The sequence below is a fragment of the Stegastes partitus genome, unplaced genomic scaffold (assembly GCF_000690725.1).
Source record: "Stegastes partitus isolate 25-593 unplaced genomic scaffold, Stegastes_partitus-1.0.2 Scaffold2160, whole genome shotgun sequence".
Classification (NCBI taxonomy): domain Eukaryota; kingdom Metazoa; phylum Chordata; class Actinopteri; family Pomacentridae; genus Stegastes; species Stegastes partitus.
The window spans coordinates 27,859-45,010 of NW_007579891.1; the positions used below are offsets into that span (position 1 = coordinate 27,859).

The 17,152-nt window shown below is 39.2% G+C and overlaps 1 protein-coding gene across 2 annotated transcripts; it reads left to right on the forward strand.

The window, feature by feature from the left end:
• The first annotated feature begins 6,277 nt into the window (after positions 1-6,277).
• Positions 6,278-16,927, forward strand: LOC103374157 (transmembrane protein 230-like). Of its 2 annotated transcripts, none has more exons than XM_008304195.1 (4): positions 6,278-6,392; positions 9,728-9,845; positions 11,674-11,796; positions 16,113-16,927. In XM_008304195.1, exons 2-4 carry the CDS (start codon positions 9,744-9,746, stop codon positions 16,251-16,253), a joined length of 366 nt encoding a protein of 121 aa, XP_008302417.1. In that variant the 5' UTR covers positions 6,278-6,392; positions 9,728-9,743; the 3' UTR covers positions 16,254-16,927. The 2 variants fall into 2 exon arrangements, with proteins under 2 accessions (XP_008302417.1, XP_008302416.1); XM_008304194.1 differs by having other exon boundaries at positions 9,731-9,845.
• Positions 16,928-17,152: the final 225 nt, after the last annotated feature.

Consider the following 17,152-nt stretch of genomic DNA (forward strand, 5'->3'; position numbering starts at 1 on the left):
AAAAAAAAAGAGCAGTGGGAAACTGTACAATACATTACAGGCTTGCTGGGGTGAACACAATGTTCTGCCTGCTCTGCCACAGCAGGCGAAGCTCTGTGTGCATCTAAGGACTTTTTCTTTGTGACTGCTGGAGCAGCAGCAGGAGCTAACATCTTGTGAATATAAAGAATGGGTTGGTGCAAGCAATATTATATTTTTAGATTTTCCACGCTAGCAGACGCACCTTGGCATCAATTAGGGTATTAATTCTAAGCAGCAGCTTCTCAGCACATTCTGATGGCCAAGAACACTGAAGAAGGTTTTTCTTTTTTTTAAGTTATTAAAGTGCCTTCAGGTCTGTGATAGATGGTTCACTGCATGTACCTGGTTTATTTAATTGTGTCTATTTTATTAAATGGACAACTTATAAATCATTTTTAAAAATCTCTGTGACTGTCAGTTTTTTAAATACAAGCATAATTTACCTGGAGTGTAGAAAAACAGGTCGTAACCTCACGTTCTCAGAGAAGTGTTTTTCCCGATTTCAGTTTGCTCCTGGACTCAAATCCGGTCCATAAATGTCTCAGTTGTGCAGGAGTCTGGAGTGATTTAATATAAAAAGAAAAGGAATGTTTTTGATACTGTACCCTGTTTGGAGTGTATAGTGTTCGTATAGCAATGATAAAAAGCTTTTCCCAATTGTTTTCTTAACTTGACTTGCAGAGTTCTAGTCAGAATTCTCACAATAGTTGTCTTATTTATGATCCTATAGAGTTCATACTCGAGCACACTAAGTTCTCAGTCAGGGTCTCCAAGTTCCTTCCATCAATAGAAAAGACTCCAGGCCCCAACTGGTTTCTTCAAATGGTTTGCTTTCCTTTTTTTAAGTTGCTAATGTAAATAAAGGCTGCCCAAATTACACTGAATTCAGGACTGGCGCTGAGCTACAGATATGCTATGGAATAGTTCAGTGACATCCTATATGCAAGTGGCAACCTCTGGGTCTGAAAAATGAAGCTGATGAGGAAATGGAAACACAGTTCCTCAGATGGCCGCTTGAGGTTTGGTCCCAAAGCGAGACACTGGGCCGTCATGTTAAAATCCCCAAAGAATGTATTTGGTCTCTTTTGCAAACACAGAAAATCTCTAAGCTATTTTCACAGAATATAGTAGCTAATTACAGATTGGGCTGCAGCACCATAACAGTGAATATTCCTGAGTTATGCCGGGCACAGAGGACACTCGTAGCACAGTACTTCTGGAGAATTGAGGACTTTACACTGCCTTTTTTCTCCAGCGATGGATCTGTGTCGACTTTTCTGTGAGCCGGTTGGTCCCCGATTATGGGCCAGATTGGCTAAAAAAGACTAACTTTTGGCTGGATTGCCATGAAATTGTGCAGAAACGCTCATTGTCCCCACTGGATGAACTCTGATGACTAGTGATCCTTTGACTTTCCCTCTTGAGCAACCAGGAAGTGACATTTTTAGTGAAATAGCTCAACAGCTGATAGATACCGTCCCATGAAATACTACACAGACATTCATGGTTCCCAGAGGTTGAAACCTACACTGACTTCATCAGCCAACTTTTCTTTATATCCAGGAGAATATCTCAAAATCTACTGGATGAATATTTTGTAGAGGTATTTCTGTTCAAGCACCAGCATAGGATTGACAGTTCTATGATTAAATTTCATCCTTAAATATAAGATATAACAAGAGAGAGCAGTCCTCCACGAAGGCCAAGAACCTTAATTTTAAAGAAAGTTGCAACCATATTTAATAGATCCGTACTGTTATCATCAATATGTTTTGCATAATCTTTCTACCAGACAACCAGACAAGCGATGCAAACATTACTTCCTTGGCAGAGATACAAACACGAGCGCAAAGCAAATGACTAGAACTCAGATGTTGTACCTGCAGGAGCCTTAAGGTCTGTGAGTCGTGCCGGAGCTTAATGGCTTGTCCCTGAAAGATAAATGATGTATAATTGTATCAGGAAACTTCAAACTGTGTGAACTCTCTTCCTGTTGCTGTCTGATTCCGACTCCCACTGATAGGAGAACTGTTGCCTGGAGAAAGGTGGCTGATGCTATTGATAGCCTGCGTGGGCTGTTATCATTAGTTTAGCAGTGAAGCAATCATTAGCCATATTTTTCACCAGCTGATATGATTCGATTGGAACGTTCCGCGTCTCCCCAAATCGGATCGATAATTGCCCGTGGCACTTTCATATCTGCATGTCTGTGTCGACCAAAGCTGATTGACTTTTTCGCTGACGCACTAACAAGTTTAACCGTTTAAACTGGAGACTGTTGCTTTGTGGGAATGTGTTGACGACAGTGAGGCGTTAAGAATTCCTCATTATACATCATTTTGCGAGCTCACACAGTGACAAACTACCTATTGCATTCACTGATCAGTAAAAGAGGGTAACTCGTATGATCATAGGGGTTCTATCAGTTTCTTAGAGGCAGCAGTAGATCTATTTGCTGCTCAGTGGCTTAAAATTAAACAGTAACGTGTGTGGATTTAAAATCCAAGCATCACAACTCAGTGAAAACACTATATTTTTCTTCAAAAATCCACATCAGTCCAACAATAAGCTCGTCAGTGTCTGTCATGACAGGAAATTTACTTTTGTAGACAGCTTAAATGGAAGGATCTTTTGCTGAAGTATAGGGCTTTACGCTCCACTTAAGCAAGCAGCTGCAGAGGGAACAAATAAACCCGGATTACAGAGAGCAGACTGGGAAATATAATAGAGTTTATGGTGAAAGCATTGAGGTAAGCTACAAATAAAAAGCAAATGTAATAAAAGATATATCAGAGAAACAGCATTGAGAGACTCAAAAATGATGTATTTTTTTAAGGACAGCGTGCCTGAAGTTTTGAGTGAAAGGTGAAGACGCCTTGGTTACCTTTGTCTTCATGTAGCCTCTTTACTTTCAGAACTTTCACCAGAAAAATGCACTTCAGGCTGATACACAAATATTAGGTTCTGCGTAGCCTCTTGTTAAAAGGAAGACATTTGTAACTTGCCAAAAAACATTCAGCTCTTTGCATATTTTATCATTCACTGATGGAATGAATGCATTCTGGAAGTGAAATGTTGCCATGGTAAAGATGGAAAAGAACATATGTACAAAGACATATCACACAATCGAAACCTGCTAATGTACTAATGCGTCAATGATGATGTGTTGAAACATTATTTCTCTGCACCACTCTATCAGTTGGAATGAAGTGTTTTATAACAAACTAACCACACAAGTACATTCATTGCTTTACCTAAGTACAGGTTTGAACGACCTTACAAAACAGTTGCCACTACATTCCTTTTTATTGCTTACTATACTCTAAACATATGCTCCACACCACATATGTCAAACTCAAGGCCCGTCACGTCATTTTATGTGGTATGCGAGAGATGTGTGTTTCCTTATGTGATAAATAATAGGATTTACCTGACACAATATAATGTAATTTAATGTTAGAACTTAGGCTATATCTCTCCGGGTTCTCCAGCTTCCTCCCACAAGTCCAAAAACATGTTGAGGTTAATTGGTGATTCTAAATTGTCCGTAGGTGTGAATGTGAGTGTGCTTGGTTGTCTGTCTCTAAGTGTAGCCCTGCGATAGACTGGTGACCTGTCCAGGGTGTCCCCTGCCTTCATCCTGAGTCAGCTGGGATAGACAGCCCCCCCATGACCCTAGTGAGGACTAAGCGGTGTATAGATAATGGATGAATGGAAATTATGTTATAATAACACAGCAACGTGCCTACACAGGGCTCCAGACTGAGACCAACATGTTCTCATATGTGACTGTTTATGAGCGTGTGCCAGCTGAAGTGTCACGTGGTCGCATTGTGAGCGTGAACGATGATCATCAGGCTGATCTGGTTCCTTCAGTCGGCACAGGTAGCTGCTGCTCCAGTTATTGTGGTTAGAAATAGTCAGATTTCTTCCCCATTGACTCAGTTTCTCTCTGCCTGACGGTCAAACAGTCAGTTTCACTGTTACTGTGTTCCAATGACACAACCATACATAGACGATTATGTTTTTTAAAAAAAGCATAAAAGTGAAGTGAGAGAGGGAGAGGTCTGACACACCTGATGATAGAAGTGTTCAGGTGCAGGCAGACAGATTTCTACTGAGTCAGGAAGAAAAAGTAGCCCCACATTCAATCTGGAAGATTCACATTTTAACAATGATCACGATTCTGACTCTATAAACATGATGGCCAGTGGTCTGGACGTTTAAAATGCGCTCAGCTCGTAGAAACGTCTGTTCATAAAAACCTCTGCTAAAATTTTTGCTAAAAGAAAACTTTTCAACTTCGGCAAATTAGTGTAGAACGCGCTTTCCACTGTTTTCCAACTAATGTTTGGTCGCTCACCTGTCAGAGGAGCTGCACTGAACACACCTGGTAGCATCTACAGGAGCAGCATGTGAGGCGTTCAGGGAACATCGGCAAAAGGTAACATCAACTCATACACATGTTCGGCAAGTGATTAGCCTGTGTCCAGCTAATGACTGATATCAGAAGAGGACTGGTGACAAAATAAATATATTTTGAAGTTAAAACATTTTACAAATATCAAGTCTTGTATCACTGAAAATCACTGCAACATAAGTTATGCAAAAACAACTATTCATCAGCTGCACGGTGCATTAATACTGTGGCAATGCTGAACCAAACAACAACCAACAAAGAAAGTTGGCAGCACCAGTGCTACCATTGGAAAAGTTAGTGTGGAGCCCTGCTACATGTGTTTTACTTTTAGATGAAGGCATGCACAATAGCTGTACATATAATAAATAACAATCAAATGCAGAGACAATTATTTGGGGGTGGTCTCCATTGATTCTGCCAAAGAGGCAATTAAAAGAATCCTCTGGTCAGTTCCGTTCACCATGTTGTGCCCTAACACTAATAAAATGACACAGGAATATGTTATCATGCTGCACAATAAGTTAAGGCATAAAAATAAACATCAAAATCTGATTTATCTGAACGGCTAAACATAAACATCTCTGTAACCACAACGTTGCTCAACTCTCCTATTGAACAGAATAGTTAAAGAGAGGAGAGATGAAGGTGGGAGACGGCTTTTATAGGAGTCAATACTCACAGAGATACATGTACCGGTGCAGAAATTCAATTTCAAACGCATATTGACTCTGGAGGTATAACATGTTAGGCTACAGCTTTACATTTACATTAATTTTGTGGACTTATAAAACTACATATTGCTCATGTGCATTTCATTGCATACTGCTGCTATGCAGTTGACTCTGGTATGGATTATGTGACTTAACATATATAGTAAAAATTACCCATCCATGGCTTCTTACTACATCACATTACTGTTGCACGATTATTTGTATTATTTAACTGTCGCCTACATTTAAGGGTGGTGGACTGCAGAGGAAGTCGCTGAGACTGACCTGCCTTCCATCCAGAAGTTACACATGTCCAGATTTAGAACAAGAAAAGGTAACATGACTGCAGATCCATTACATCCTGGAATTAATCTGTTCCAACTCCTCCCCTCTGGTGGGCGCTACAGATCACTGAATGACAAAAAAGGCAAAAACAGTTTCCTCCCACAAGCAATCACTCTGATGAACGACTAAATTATTCTATATTGAATCCTTAACCCTGAACCCTTGCATATACTATATATCACATCCCTGTTAATATTTGATTCCAACAACATTGCTCTCTGCTTCACTGCATTGTCCACCTACCTCATGTCAATAAAGTGTCAGTAACCCTGCATTGCTGCTAATAACTGTGTAAATCTGTACAATTATTATCAATAATTGTACAGATTCACACAATAATCAACTGTGTATTTACTGTCATTAACTGTGTGACTACAGGGTTAATAATTCTGTGAATTTGTACAATCATCGTGCAATTATTAACAATAAATAAGGATAATTGTGTAATTCTGTACAATCTATACAATTTGCTCTTTTTGCTTCACTCTGAATATGCTCTATATCTGTACATAGTTAAACACTCATTATCCTTTCTTTAATCTGCAGCTCTTCTATTTATAACCATTCCAAAAAAGCTAATTGTGATTCTGATTAATTTGTAAGTGAATATTTTAACACTTTTGGATTAATATTATCTGCAAAGTTAAGTTCTTCTTCAATCACATTACTGTTTATTTGCCAGCTTCACCCAGCCTGCATAACAAATGAGCAACTTGGAGCTCATTTGTGATGAACTCCAGCAGGACGAGGATCCGTGTGCGCATGCGCCGTCCTGGCCAAAATAAGGAAGTTGACGTAGTTTTTCATCAATGACAACAATGTGGATGTGGCAGCGCTGTGCAGCAGTTTGAGCCACAAGGAGACATTTGTGGTGTTTAATTACACCTCCAGTAAAGGTAAGAAGCGAAGGGGGACAAGAAATATAGTGCAGAAACCTTCTGAATGTCCGTTTACGTTCATTAGCTGTTAATAGCATAACTCCTGGGAAGCTAATGCTCCAGCTAATTAGTTGAGGTAAGCTAAGTTGCTGCCTTCGACCAACCAAAGCAGGTTAGTGTTATTTTTACTTGTTTGCTGGCGTGTATTAATCCCAGCGAACAGGTTGTGTCCAGATATTACTGTTTAAACGTGCGTTTATTCCCAGGAAGTAGCCCTACGAACAGTGATTTTTAGATTGTACAGATAAGTGAAGTGTTGTCAAAGTGCTAGCTTACCCTTCTACGGATTATACAAAAGTTATTTTCTGTAAGACACACAGTGCAATTAATAAAAGGTATATATAAGAGTAATGCTATTTGTGTTTAAAGAACCAGAATAACCAAGATATTTAAAATACTGCATCGCAAATCCAGTCTACCTCATTACAACCCTCCTTGGAAAGAGCTAAAAGTGTCAGATCTTTTCTTAGGTTGTATTTTTGTCAACTTATATGTTCTTTTATCCATCTAAAATGCTGCTTCAGGTCTTCCCCTGTGCTATTATTTCAGTGTAGAAGTGCTAGATCCCTGTATTGTACAATAATGCTTATAAAACTGTGAACTTTATAGATGTTGCAACAAAACAAACAATAATAATAATAGTAATAATAAAAAAAACATATTAAACAATGTGGATTTGAAAGCATATCTTTACAAAAGGTTCTGTCTATTCCATCTGAAACCAGTCTACAGGAATACTAATCAATACTCCCACGTTTCATATGTTCTTCTATAAAGAGACATCCAGGAATTGTTTTCATATAAACAATTATCCCCATTTCTGTTAAATCCACAGCGTCCCCCCCGCTGCAGTAAAGTGCTCACAATAACTGTAACCTGGAGCTTTCCTTTTCACCAAAGCTCCTCCGCAAGTTGACGTGACAGCTGTCAACAAAAATAACAGCATGTTTCCGAAAGCTCCTCCATACTGTGTTAAAGCATTAGCAAACAATTTCTATTCATGGATTTAGTTTTCTCCAAGGGAGGGGGTTCGGGTTAGCGCAAGTGCGAGGATACACAGAGCTAAAGTCTCCCAGCATAAACACAACTTAGGCCTTAAGGAAGATCAGGGAAGATAAGATCACATGTGTAGTCACACTTCTGTTAGTCCCTGCGGGGCAGATTGGTATTGCGGTTTTCATTCTTTCCGCGTGTGTGTGTGGACCCTGCATCGGGAGATTGATATAAATTCCTCTCTATAGAAACTTCATTTGAAATGATTTGTCGCTGGAAGGGTGGGAGAAGCGGCTCCTAAGAACCAAATGATTCACAGAGTCCTTGTTATAGGCAGCTTTTGTGAAAAACATGCTCTGCAGAATCAGAGGTTTCCCCCAAACGTCTCTGCAGACGTCTCATTTCGCTAATGAACACTTTAAACAGAGACACTTGGCGACCTTGCCCCAAATGAATATTAACTGGAAAGTTGTGTCAAATGTTGGCTGAAACTCTCTGTTCCACTGTGTCACAGGCAGAAGTGACACATGGGAAATGAGAACAGGGAACGAGTGTTTTCTGCTCACTCACCTCTCAGTCTTGTGAGTCAGATCTTTTTTTCAATGGTTTTTCAAAGCTTACTTTGCTCACAGCACGACTGTAGCTAAGTACATTGTTAGAGGATACGAGTTATTGATTGTCTTGTACCTTGGTTGCTAACTTTTAATATTTCTGGATGCATTGGGCCGCTGTGCTCAGCGTTATAAATCAATGAGCTTTGATTTTTTTGCATCAAGTCATAAAGTTCCTTTATTTGTCAGGTGTTTATTATGACTAGTTTAATTAAAAATAAATTACTCTCCTCAACCTTTTTCACCTTGGAGGCCTAGCTGGCTCTGTTATTAACTCTCATAATCGCAGGTGTAATTAAACACAAGTAAATATGTCAATTTCTGCTTTCAATTCTCACTCCGGACTTATTGTATTTGACGATGCTCCCGAGTGCTTCTTATCTGTAGGGAACACGGGTGTTCATTTTGCAGATTAGCAGCTGTTCCTGGGGATCTTTAGTCTGGAGATCGACTGATATTTAAAGGCTGATATATTAATGGTAGTTTAGAAAATTAAAAATATGATTAATTGGCTAATATCATCTCCAGGATTGTCATTATTTTCACGTAGTTGCCTGGTTACAATTATTTGAGCTGATGCGATCATTTCAGACCTGTTTCCATTCACCTGTATGTTAGCAGCTGGATGAAACCAACAAGAATGCCGTATTGCCATCACTATTTCTGCGCTCCTTTCACCTGCTTGTGCTATGATTTAATAGCACACACTGCTTTTCTCGAGGGGCTTAACTTCTAATATTCAACCGTCTGCAGTTTGATGAGCATCACATTGACATTAACATCATGGATTTAGTTGGAAAGCCAAACAGCACAGCACCGCCGCGGGCTCATTCTGGTTTTAAGCCAAATGAAAAAAAAAAAAAAAAAAATGAGGAGAGAGCCCAGTAACCTAAAGGAGACATTTTGTTGGGTTTTTAGCAAAAAAAGAAAAAAGGTGGCAGTCAAAGGCGCTAATACCACTAATCTGAATGTAATAGAGGCTTAAAGTGATCAGCAAATATAAAACAACATTTAAATTGATAATTATTTGTGTGACAATTAATCATCAACTAAAATATCATGAGTGTGGCAGCACTAATCACCCCCGCCACGCTCGCTAGCAAAACAGAGACAGCATGCTTACCGTAGAGCAGCAGTTATCTTCAGTGTGGTGCCTTAATAACGCCATAGTAGAATCAACAACCATATTATGCTCATAATTTATAGACAAAGGTGTCTTATGTGAAGCTAGCTGTCATGTAAGTGTACGATAAATGATCTCAGGTACATAATTAGTTCATGTGTAGAGTTTTAATGCCAAAATGATGATGCATGTCCTCATATCAGCTGCTGTTGGGGCCAAGTTTTGCAGGTTTTAAAGCGTTTTATTAGTGCAGATTAATCAGCTGAAAACTAGTTTGGTCAGCTTGAAATTTAAGAAACGGGGTTAAGCTAAAAGCAGCATAAACAGATCATCCACACCTGTGTTCCATTGCATAGGAAGAAGGGTAACGTCCACAAAAGTGCCAGAATGCAGAGTTTCCCCGCAGAAAGTCCGACTGTAACTCAATGATTAATGTTTCTTATTTCACCTGTCTGTGGTTTTAATGCTGCGTTTCGCTAAAAAAACTCCAGCTGAGAAATGCCAGATAATTGCAAAGCTTTTCTTGGATGATTACCTCTCTTCACCTCACTTTTTCTTTTCCCAAGCAGCTCCTGTGCCATAATGAAGGCAACTAGAGGCAACATGCTGGCTGCTGGAATATCCAACAACAAGGTCAAATATTCACGGCTGACTGCCGATGATGACGGTTACATAGACTTACAGGTGAGACAACTCGGATTGTTCGCATGCTGGTAATTAGTCAAACTTTTACCACCACGGGCTAATTAATCTGAGGTAAATCCAGAGTAATAACTTCCCTGCAGAAGTGTTGAAGGCGGCTTTAATTAAACGGTGCTGTGCAGAAGTTTTAGGCGTTGAAGGTAAAGTGAGGTTGCTTTTTAAAAAAAATATTGCCCCAAATAGTTGTTTTACTTATCAGCTGTTTTCATACAAAGTGCAGTAAACAGAGAGGAAGTCAATTTAATACATAGCGTGAGCACGGTTTGCATTTAGAGCAGCAGCGGTTCACCTCAGTACACACAGTGTTTTAAGGTCTTTGGCAGGCAGGTAGACTTTACTGTTCCTCTGTCTCTTCATGATGTTTAGACTCTGTAGAGCCGTAGATGGTTGCAGAGTGAATGTAGGAGGCAAAACTTTTGCTGCTAGTAGTTAAAGTGACATAGAAATAAAGTTTTGTTTTATTCTGTTACCTAAGCACAGTATAAACTTTGATATGATTGAAGATATTATATATGTGTCCATATATAAGGTAATTCAACCTCAAATCATTTTGTTTTTTAGAACTATTCCTGCTTGACCATCTCTGTTTTCCCTGAAGTTTTTATAGCATAAAATATGAATATTTTGCGCATTTTATATAGAAATTTGAGGCTATGTTTAGGGCTGCAAGGTGGCGCAGTTGGTTAGCACTGTTGCCTCGCAGTAAGAAGGTTGCCGGTTCTGCGTGGAGTTTGCATGTTCTCCCCGTGCAGCGTGGGTTCTCTCCGGGTTCTTCCTCCCACACAGTCCAAAAACATGTTGAGGTTAATTGGTGATTCTAAATTGTCCGTAGGTGTGAATGTGAGTGTGCTTGGTTGTCTGTCTCTAAGTGTGGCCCTGTGATAGACTGGTGACCTGTCCAGGGTGTCCCCTGCCTTCACCCTAAGTCAGCTGAGATAGACTCCAGCCCCCCATGACCCTAGTGAGGATTAAGCGCTGTATAGATAATGGATGGATGGAGGCTATGTTTTAACAATATCTCAGGAACTGTTGATAAAGAAGATGAAACCCTGACATTTGAACTGTTATTTCTCATAATACCACTGACTTAGAATCTGCAGTTGTAGGTCAAATAATCTCAGATTATGGCTGAGTTGAAATATAAAAATAAAAACTGAAAAATCTGAGGACAGGTTTACAAAAAAAAAACGCATAATGCAGAAGTTAAGTAGTGATGTTTTCTGAACTGTCACAGTGACACATTGCAAAATATATCAAGTATTTTTTAACTACTTTGTTTTTATAACTGATTGAGCAGCTGTGACAAGTTGTACTACAAAAAAAATGATATTGCTGAATAGTCCAATCCAAGTACAACAGAGCTCTGCATTTTCAAAGCGTTTCTCCAAATATAAATAAGAAAAGATATATTTTTAATATGGGCATATTTTTCATTTTCTGAGCCCACTTTGAAGGCATGAATCTTGGTGTGGAGGAGACTTGTCAAGTAGTTTTGTGTAAAATCTTTAAAATTACATATGAAGTACTTAACAAAATCAAGTTTTTCTTGTTTTAAGTTTTAAAATCTTGCTTTAAATTAAATTCTAAAGATTCACAGACATCATTTAAATATCCTGTTTATGATTTATAAAAGAAAAATGTTTTAAGCGAATCGAGCAGATGGTCCCTGATGATTTGAGATGAAACATTCATGTGTTATCTGTATTTTCTAGACACAGTCCTTAGGCAGCACTAAGCTACTATATTTTTAACATACTGATAAACCATTTTAAATGCTCTGTGTTTTGTCCAACAATTTAACACTTTGCAGTTCAAGAAAAGCCCCCCGAGGGTCCCGTACAAGGCAATCGCACTGGCAATATTCCTGTTTCTGATCGGCTCCTTACTGATCATCTTTGGGGCCCTTCTTCTCTCAGGAACCATCCAGGTTGAGGTGAGTTTGCTCGGTTAAAGCCAACCATCTTTGTAATGAAAACTTACATAAATCAGATTTTTTTTCTTGGCTGAAGAGAAGCTGCAGCTGTAATGTGTCTCCAGCATATAGACTCCAATACATTCTCTTCTTCTGTTGCCAGAAAGCTTATTGTTAAGCATGTCAGTCTCCCCCCCATAATATTTTGGTTCCTTAGAAGTGACAGTAAATACCCTGCCAGGCTTGTTTCCAGAATATAAGTCTCCTGAAATTTTATTTGTGACAGAAATGCTTTTGTCTAAGCTGCCTGCCTCCTGTCTGTTCTTAATGTAAATCCTGTTTAGGAGATATATCTCAGTGTATGTTGCTCCTGTATGCGAATGAGGGAAGCTTTGTTGTTTTTTTTTTTGTGTGTGTGTCCACAATGTGACTCGAAATACCTCTGAAGGCCTCCATCTCTAATGCAAATGGATGGTAGAAGAATAGCGATTGTAGTGTGGGAAATAAGCTTGTTTCCTTTCTGTTAAATGTGAATTTTGATGCCATTTTTCATGTACGTGCTTCACATTTGAAGCTGGTTAGCGTAGCTTAGCATAAAGGCTAGAAACAGGGGAGCAGCTCGGTGACTAAATCTGCCCGCTAGCATCCGTAGCGCTTGTCAGACGTAAGATATGTATCGCTGCTATCTTCATCAGTCTGCTGAAGCGACAGCACTCTGTCATTCAGACAGAGGTCACTTTACATGAATGTTCAGCCGTACATGACAGTGATGGAGAGCCGTAGCACGAGCGTTATATTTATCACACACACACAGAGTTCGATGGTACACACAAGTGTGCATAATAATGCACGAACAAACAAAAGACTGACGCTGAATCTGTTATACATCAAACCACTTAACTGCAGCTTATGACTGCATGTGACAGCTCACCTGTCGGAGGTGAATAAAAACAAAGCAGTACGACTTGCCGTAAGGTCTACGTGTCAGGTCTAATTTATATCTGTAGGAAATGATTGAGTTTTCTGCTCTGTCAAACAGCAGAACTGCAAAACTCTCAGCTGAGACGCTTCAATATAAAGTGATGCTGCAGCTGTTTATTAACTCAGAGGAACGACTCCTACAAACAACTGGAGCAAAATCTCTATCAAGTCATCATTAGTCTCATTAATCCCACCTATTGACTATTTTTATTGCAGTAAAGTTTTATTTTTATGGACATTTCCGTTGATAATAGATGTGAAATTGTAAAGCAACGCGAATGAAAATTATGATGAATTATCACTTTAGCTTCCTGTGATGTATTTGGACCAATATTGGCTCTGAAATGTGGGAAGTTCTGAATCGTGGTTCAGACTTATAGGAAAATGTTGTGCTACATCCGACCTAAGAAGTTTACCTCTGCTGCTTTTAATGAACAAAGACCAGGCTGCTCATTAAATCATGGAGCTGGTGCGTTTCTAAAAGGGCTTTATGAAACTCATTAGTTCACATCTGAAATCTCTTTTATTTCATTTAAACAAAACCTGACATTAATGAAAACTAAACATAACGAGTTGTGGTTTTAATGGGGCTTATGTGCTGAACTTTTTCTACTTTGTGTTTGGACGGAGCAGCGCTCATGTTTCCTCGGTCTTTGTAGTTAGCTCAGCTAATTAGCTGTAGCTTCTTATTTTCAATCCAGACTGAAGTGTGATATCAATCTGAACATCTGACTGTCTGCTACTGAGCCAATACATTTATCTCATCAAATATCAGAATAACATCAGATTACATAATATTCACTGTGGCCTCTGTGTTGCAGGCTTGATGATTGTGTTGTAACTTACATGAACTTAGCAACAGACAGCCGGAAAGGTTTTTATTTCTCCAGTGTGCAGACGCTCCTTTAGCTCAGGAAACGTTTTGACACGACTGCATATCAAGAACCTGGTTTACTGGGTTTAATATCTGAGGTTTTTTTCTGTTTCATCAAATGGTTCATAAGAAGTATGAGAAAAGTGCCCACATTTAATAGCTTAAGATATGTAACATTTGATTTATTTATCTCATAATACCGTAATTTCCAGACTATTGAGCACCTGAATATAAACCGCACCCACTAACGTTAAAAAGAAAACAAGTTTTGTACATATACATACTGTAGTATGTTATTATTATCATTATTCTTCTTATTGTTGCTCTTGTTGTTGCTCATTTTGATTTTGAATTTTGAATGCTGTTGTTGTTGCTGATTTTATGTTGGTGTTGTGTTGTTTTTTTCTGGTGGAGCAATTTCCCTGAGGTCCTGTACCAAAGGATCAATAAAGTTTTTTTTAATTCTAATTCTAATAATTCTATAGGCCACACTTGTCTATAAGCCGCAGGTGTCCACGTTGTAACATGAGATATTTACACAGAAAGATTTTTACAATTTTAAATTAAACACGTACCGGTAACATACACAAATACGTAAATGCTTTTTTCCGAACAGTGCCTGTAACACGGCTGGTTAAAAAAATAAAAATACAACAGCCTATTCATTGATAGCTACCTTCATCTTCCTCCTGCGCACTAAAACCTCTAAAGTCGTCTTCTTCAGTGTCAGAATTAAACAGCCTCAGAATTACTTGGTCACACACTTCCTCAGTCTCTCTCGCTCTGAATGTCACTTTTGTCTCGAGGCAAATTCGTAAAAATCAAAAAATTAGCCGCATCATTGTTTAATCCACAGTGTTCAAAGAGTGTGAAAACAGTAGTGGCTTATAGTCCGGAATTTACGGTAATAAAATAGATCCAGATTTAATAATCAAACAAAACCGTGACTTTGGATAATCAGGCTTCTGGCACATGATGATTATTGGTATTCGGCGCCATGAGGACATTTCAGTCTGCACCACTTATACATTGCAGATGATACCCAGCCCTTACTTTTGACACACATTTAGAGATTCGACACTACAAAATTTCAACTGAAGCAGCAATTAAAACACCCACGCCGCAGCTAATCTCGCCTTTAAATAGCTGTAATTGAGCAGCTATCCTGACATTTTATTGTCCTGCTGCCAGTTTTCTGCCATGCTCCTGCTTTTCCTGGCCTCCTGCGCTTTATTTGTGCACTCGTTTGAATATTTCCGGCGATGTTTATAGCGTTTGGTGCCAACTTCGGTGCGTCCCCCTGCTTTTGGTAAATTCCTGTCCCCATGTGGGAGATAACCGAGCCTGCGTATATTATATTTGTAATTATCAGTAGGAGGTTGGGATGAATGTTTTTTTTTCTTCTCCCCAGCCTGCAGATCTTATTTGCAGAAAATTTGATCTGACATGAAAGCGGCGTCACAGCGTTTGAGCCGTCTGCCGTACTCGCCAATTAGCCCACGTGAGTTAAAATAGCATATCTAATACCAGCAGATTATACAAGGTCGGAGCAGCAGATAATGGAGGAAGAAGAAAGCAGGCAGGTTCTGTTGCAGGAAGTTGTAGGAGTTTTGCATTGAAGTAATGTGGTTTAATCTTTTTCTCTTTTGTTTTCGGTATGTTTTGTGTGTTTTTCTAGTGAGCTGAAGCCGTGTCACGGGCTTTCAGAGGCATTGTGAAGGGGCATTGTGAACACATTGTGGAGGCAAATAAAAGCAAACTTAATCCGCAGCCTCAGACATAGGAATAAAAACTGTTCTCAATTAGAATCAGAAGAATCGAGGGTCAAGTTTGTGCAAAGATACGTCAAAAAGGAGTTTTTTAAATCAGTCTTGATGCTGCAAAAAGAAAAATCCCACAGTTCTTCCCTCAGTGTCAGCTCAGGAGCTCTCCTGCTGCTTTCGTCTTCATTTAGACAAACTGAATGTTTCATTCCTCCAATAAGACGACACCGTGGCTCATGCAGCATCTTTTAAAAATCTCAGTGATGCTGCAACTCTGTGCCCAAGACTGCCATCTGGTGGAGAAGTGGAACACATCCCAGTGGCGTCGACCGCCTGGCGTTAAGCTGCCCTCGTCCATAAACCCACTGATTTACATGAAACCAGATCTCTGACAAATGAATGAAGTCATCATGCCCGCGCGCCTCCTGCACTCCCTTTTCATTTGCAGGATGTTTATGTTGCGCTGGCAGGCAACATTGAGATAAGTATGTTAAAGCGTGATGAGTGCATTAGTCTTTAATGTCCTCGGTACAATGCCGAGACACGTCCCCCGGCGCCTCATTACCGAATACAGGATTCCAAACGAGTGATATTTATCTACACGCGGCGATCGGAGCGGCTGTGATGCATCTGCAGCAGATCAGTGGTTAAAATAAGGCTTGTAAATCAGCAGCACGACGTGATGTTTGCGTCTTGTTTGCTCTTCTTTATGTCCTCAGCATCCCGACCGCACCATTCCTGTCATCATCATAGGAATCGTGGTCTTCCTTCCTGGATTTTACCATTTGAGAATCGCCTACTACGCCGCCAAAGGTCACCGGGGTTACTCCTACGACGACATCCCAGATTTTGGCGACTGAGCCACATGGCAGCTGCTGATTTTATTTCATCATTTTTGCCTCACTGTGTATCCTGAGACTGTTGCCTGCTGTTTACTTTTCTGAATGTATGTAGCAAAGAAAAGCGAAATCTTTTCACCATTTAGTTTTGGTGATTTTTATTTTTCTTATCACACGTCTTGTTTTCGCTCGTCTCTGTGCTGTTTTACTCCACACAGAAGCTTTGACGGACCTTAGAGACTTTATATTTGCAGCTTTATTAAGAGTGAAACGAGCACTTAATGAGTAGAGGAGCAGCTGCTTCTGCAACTTTTTTTATTTTTTTTGCTGGAATAAAACTCACCAAACATTTGAGACATAACAAGCGGCGAGTCTGTGCAGATGCCTTTCATTTACCGCTCGAGGAGTCCACAACTGAGAATCTTTGTGCTCTTTGCACAGTAGTTTTGTAGTGTCTTAAATATATATATTCTAAAAGTTATTATATCACAAGAAACATAGGAGGGTATATTTCTCCTGAAGGATTGCAGAAGTATCAAAACTGGTTATATTTTTGAAAGAAACGTATTAATTTCTGTGTAAAATATTGCTGTTTGTGTATATTCTGTCGCTTTTGAATATTTAAGAAACTTGTATTTTTACATATTTTTGCTTGATTGAAAAAAATGTGTAATAAAAAGTGAAATACAACTAAAGAGCTAAAGTAGAAGTTTTTTTTTCTCCCCCCACTGAGGTTACAGTTAGATTACATCCTCTGCAAATTATTTATAAGATAAATAGTGAATCAAACCTTATGTTGGGTCTTCAAAAAAGAAACTTTAGTCAAGATGCTCACACATTTTACAAAGAAACACATCAAACTCAACAAATAGCTCAAAAAATTCCTCTTAATGTTGCAATTTTAATGCATAAAAAGATCA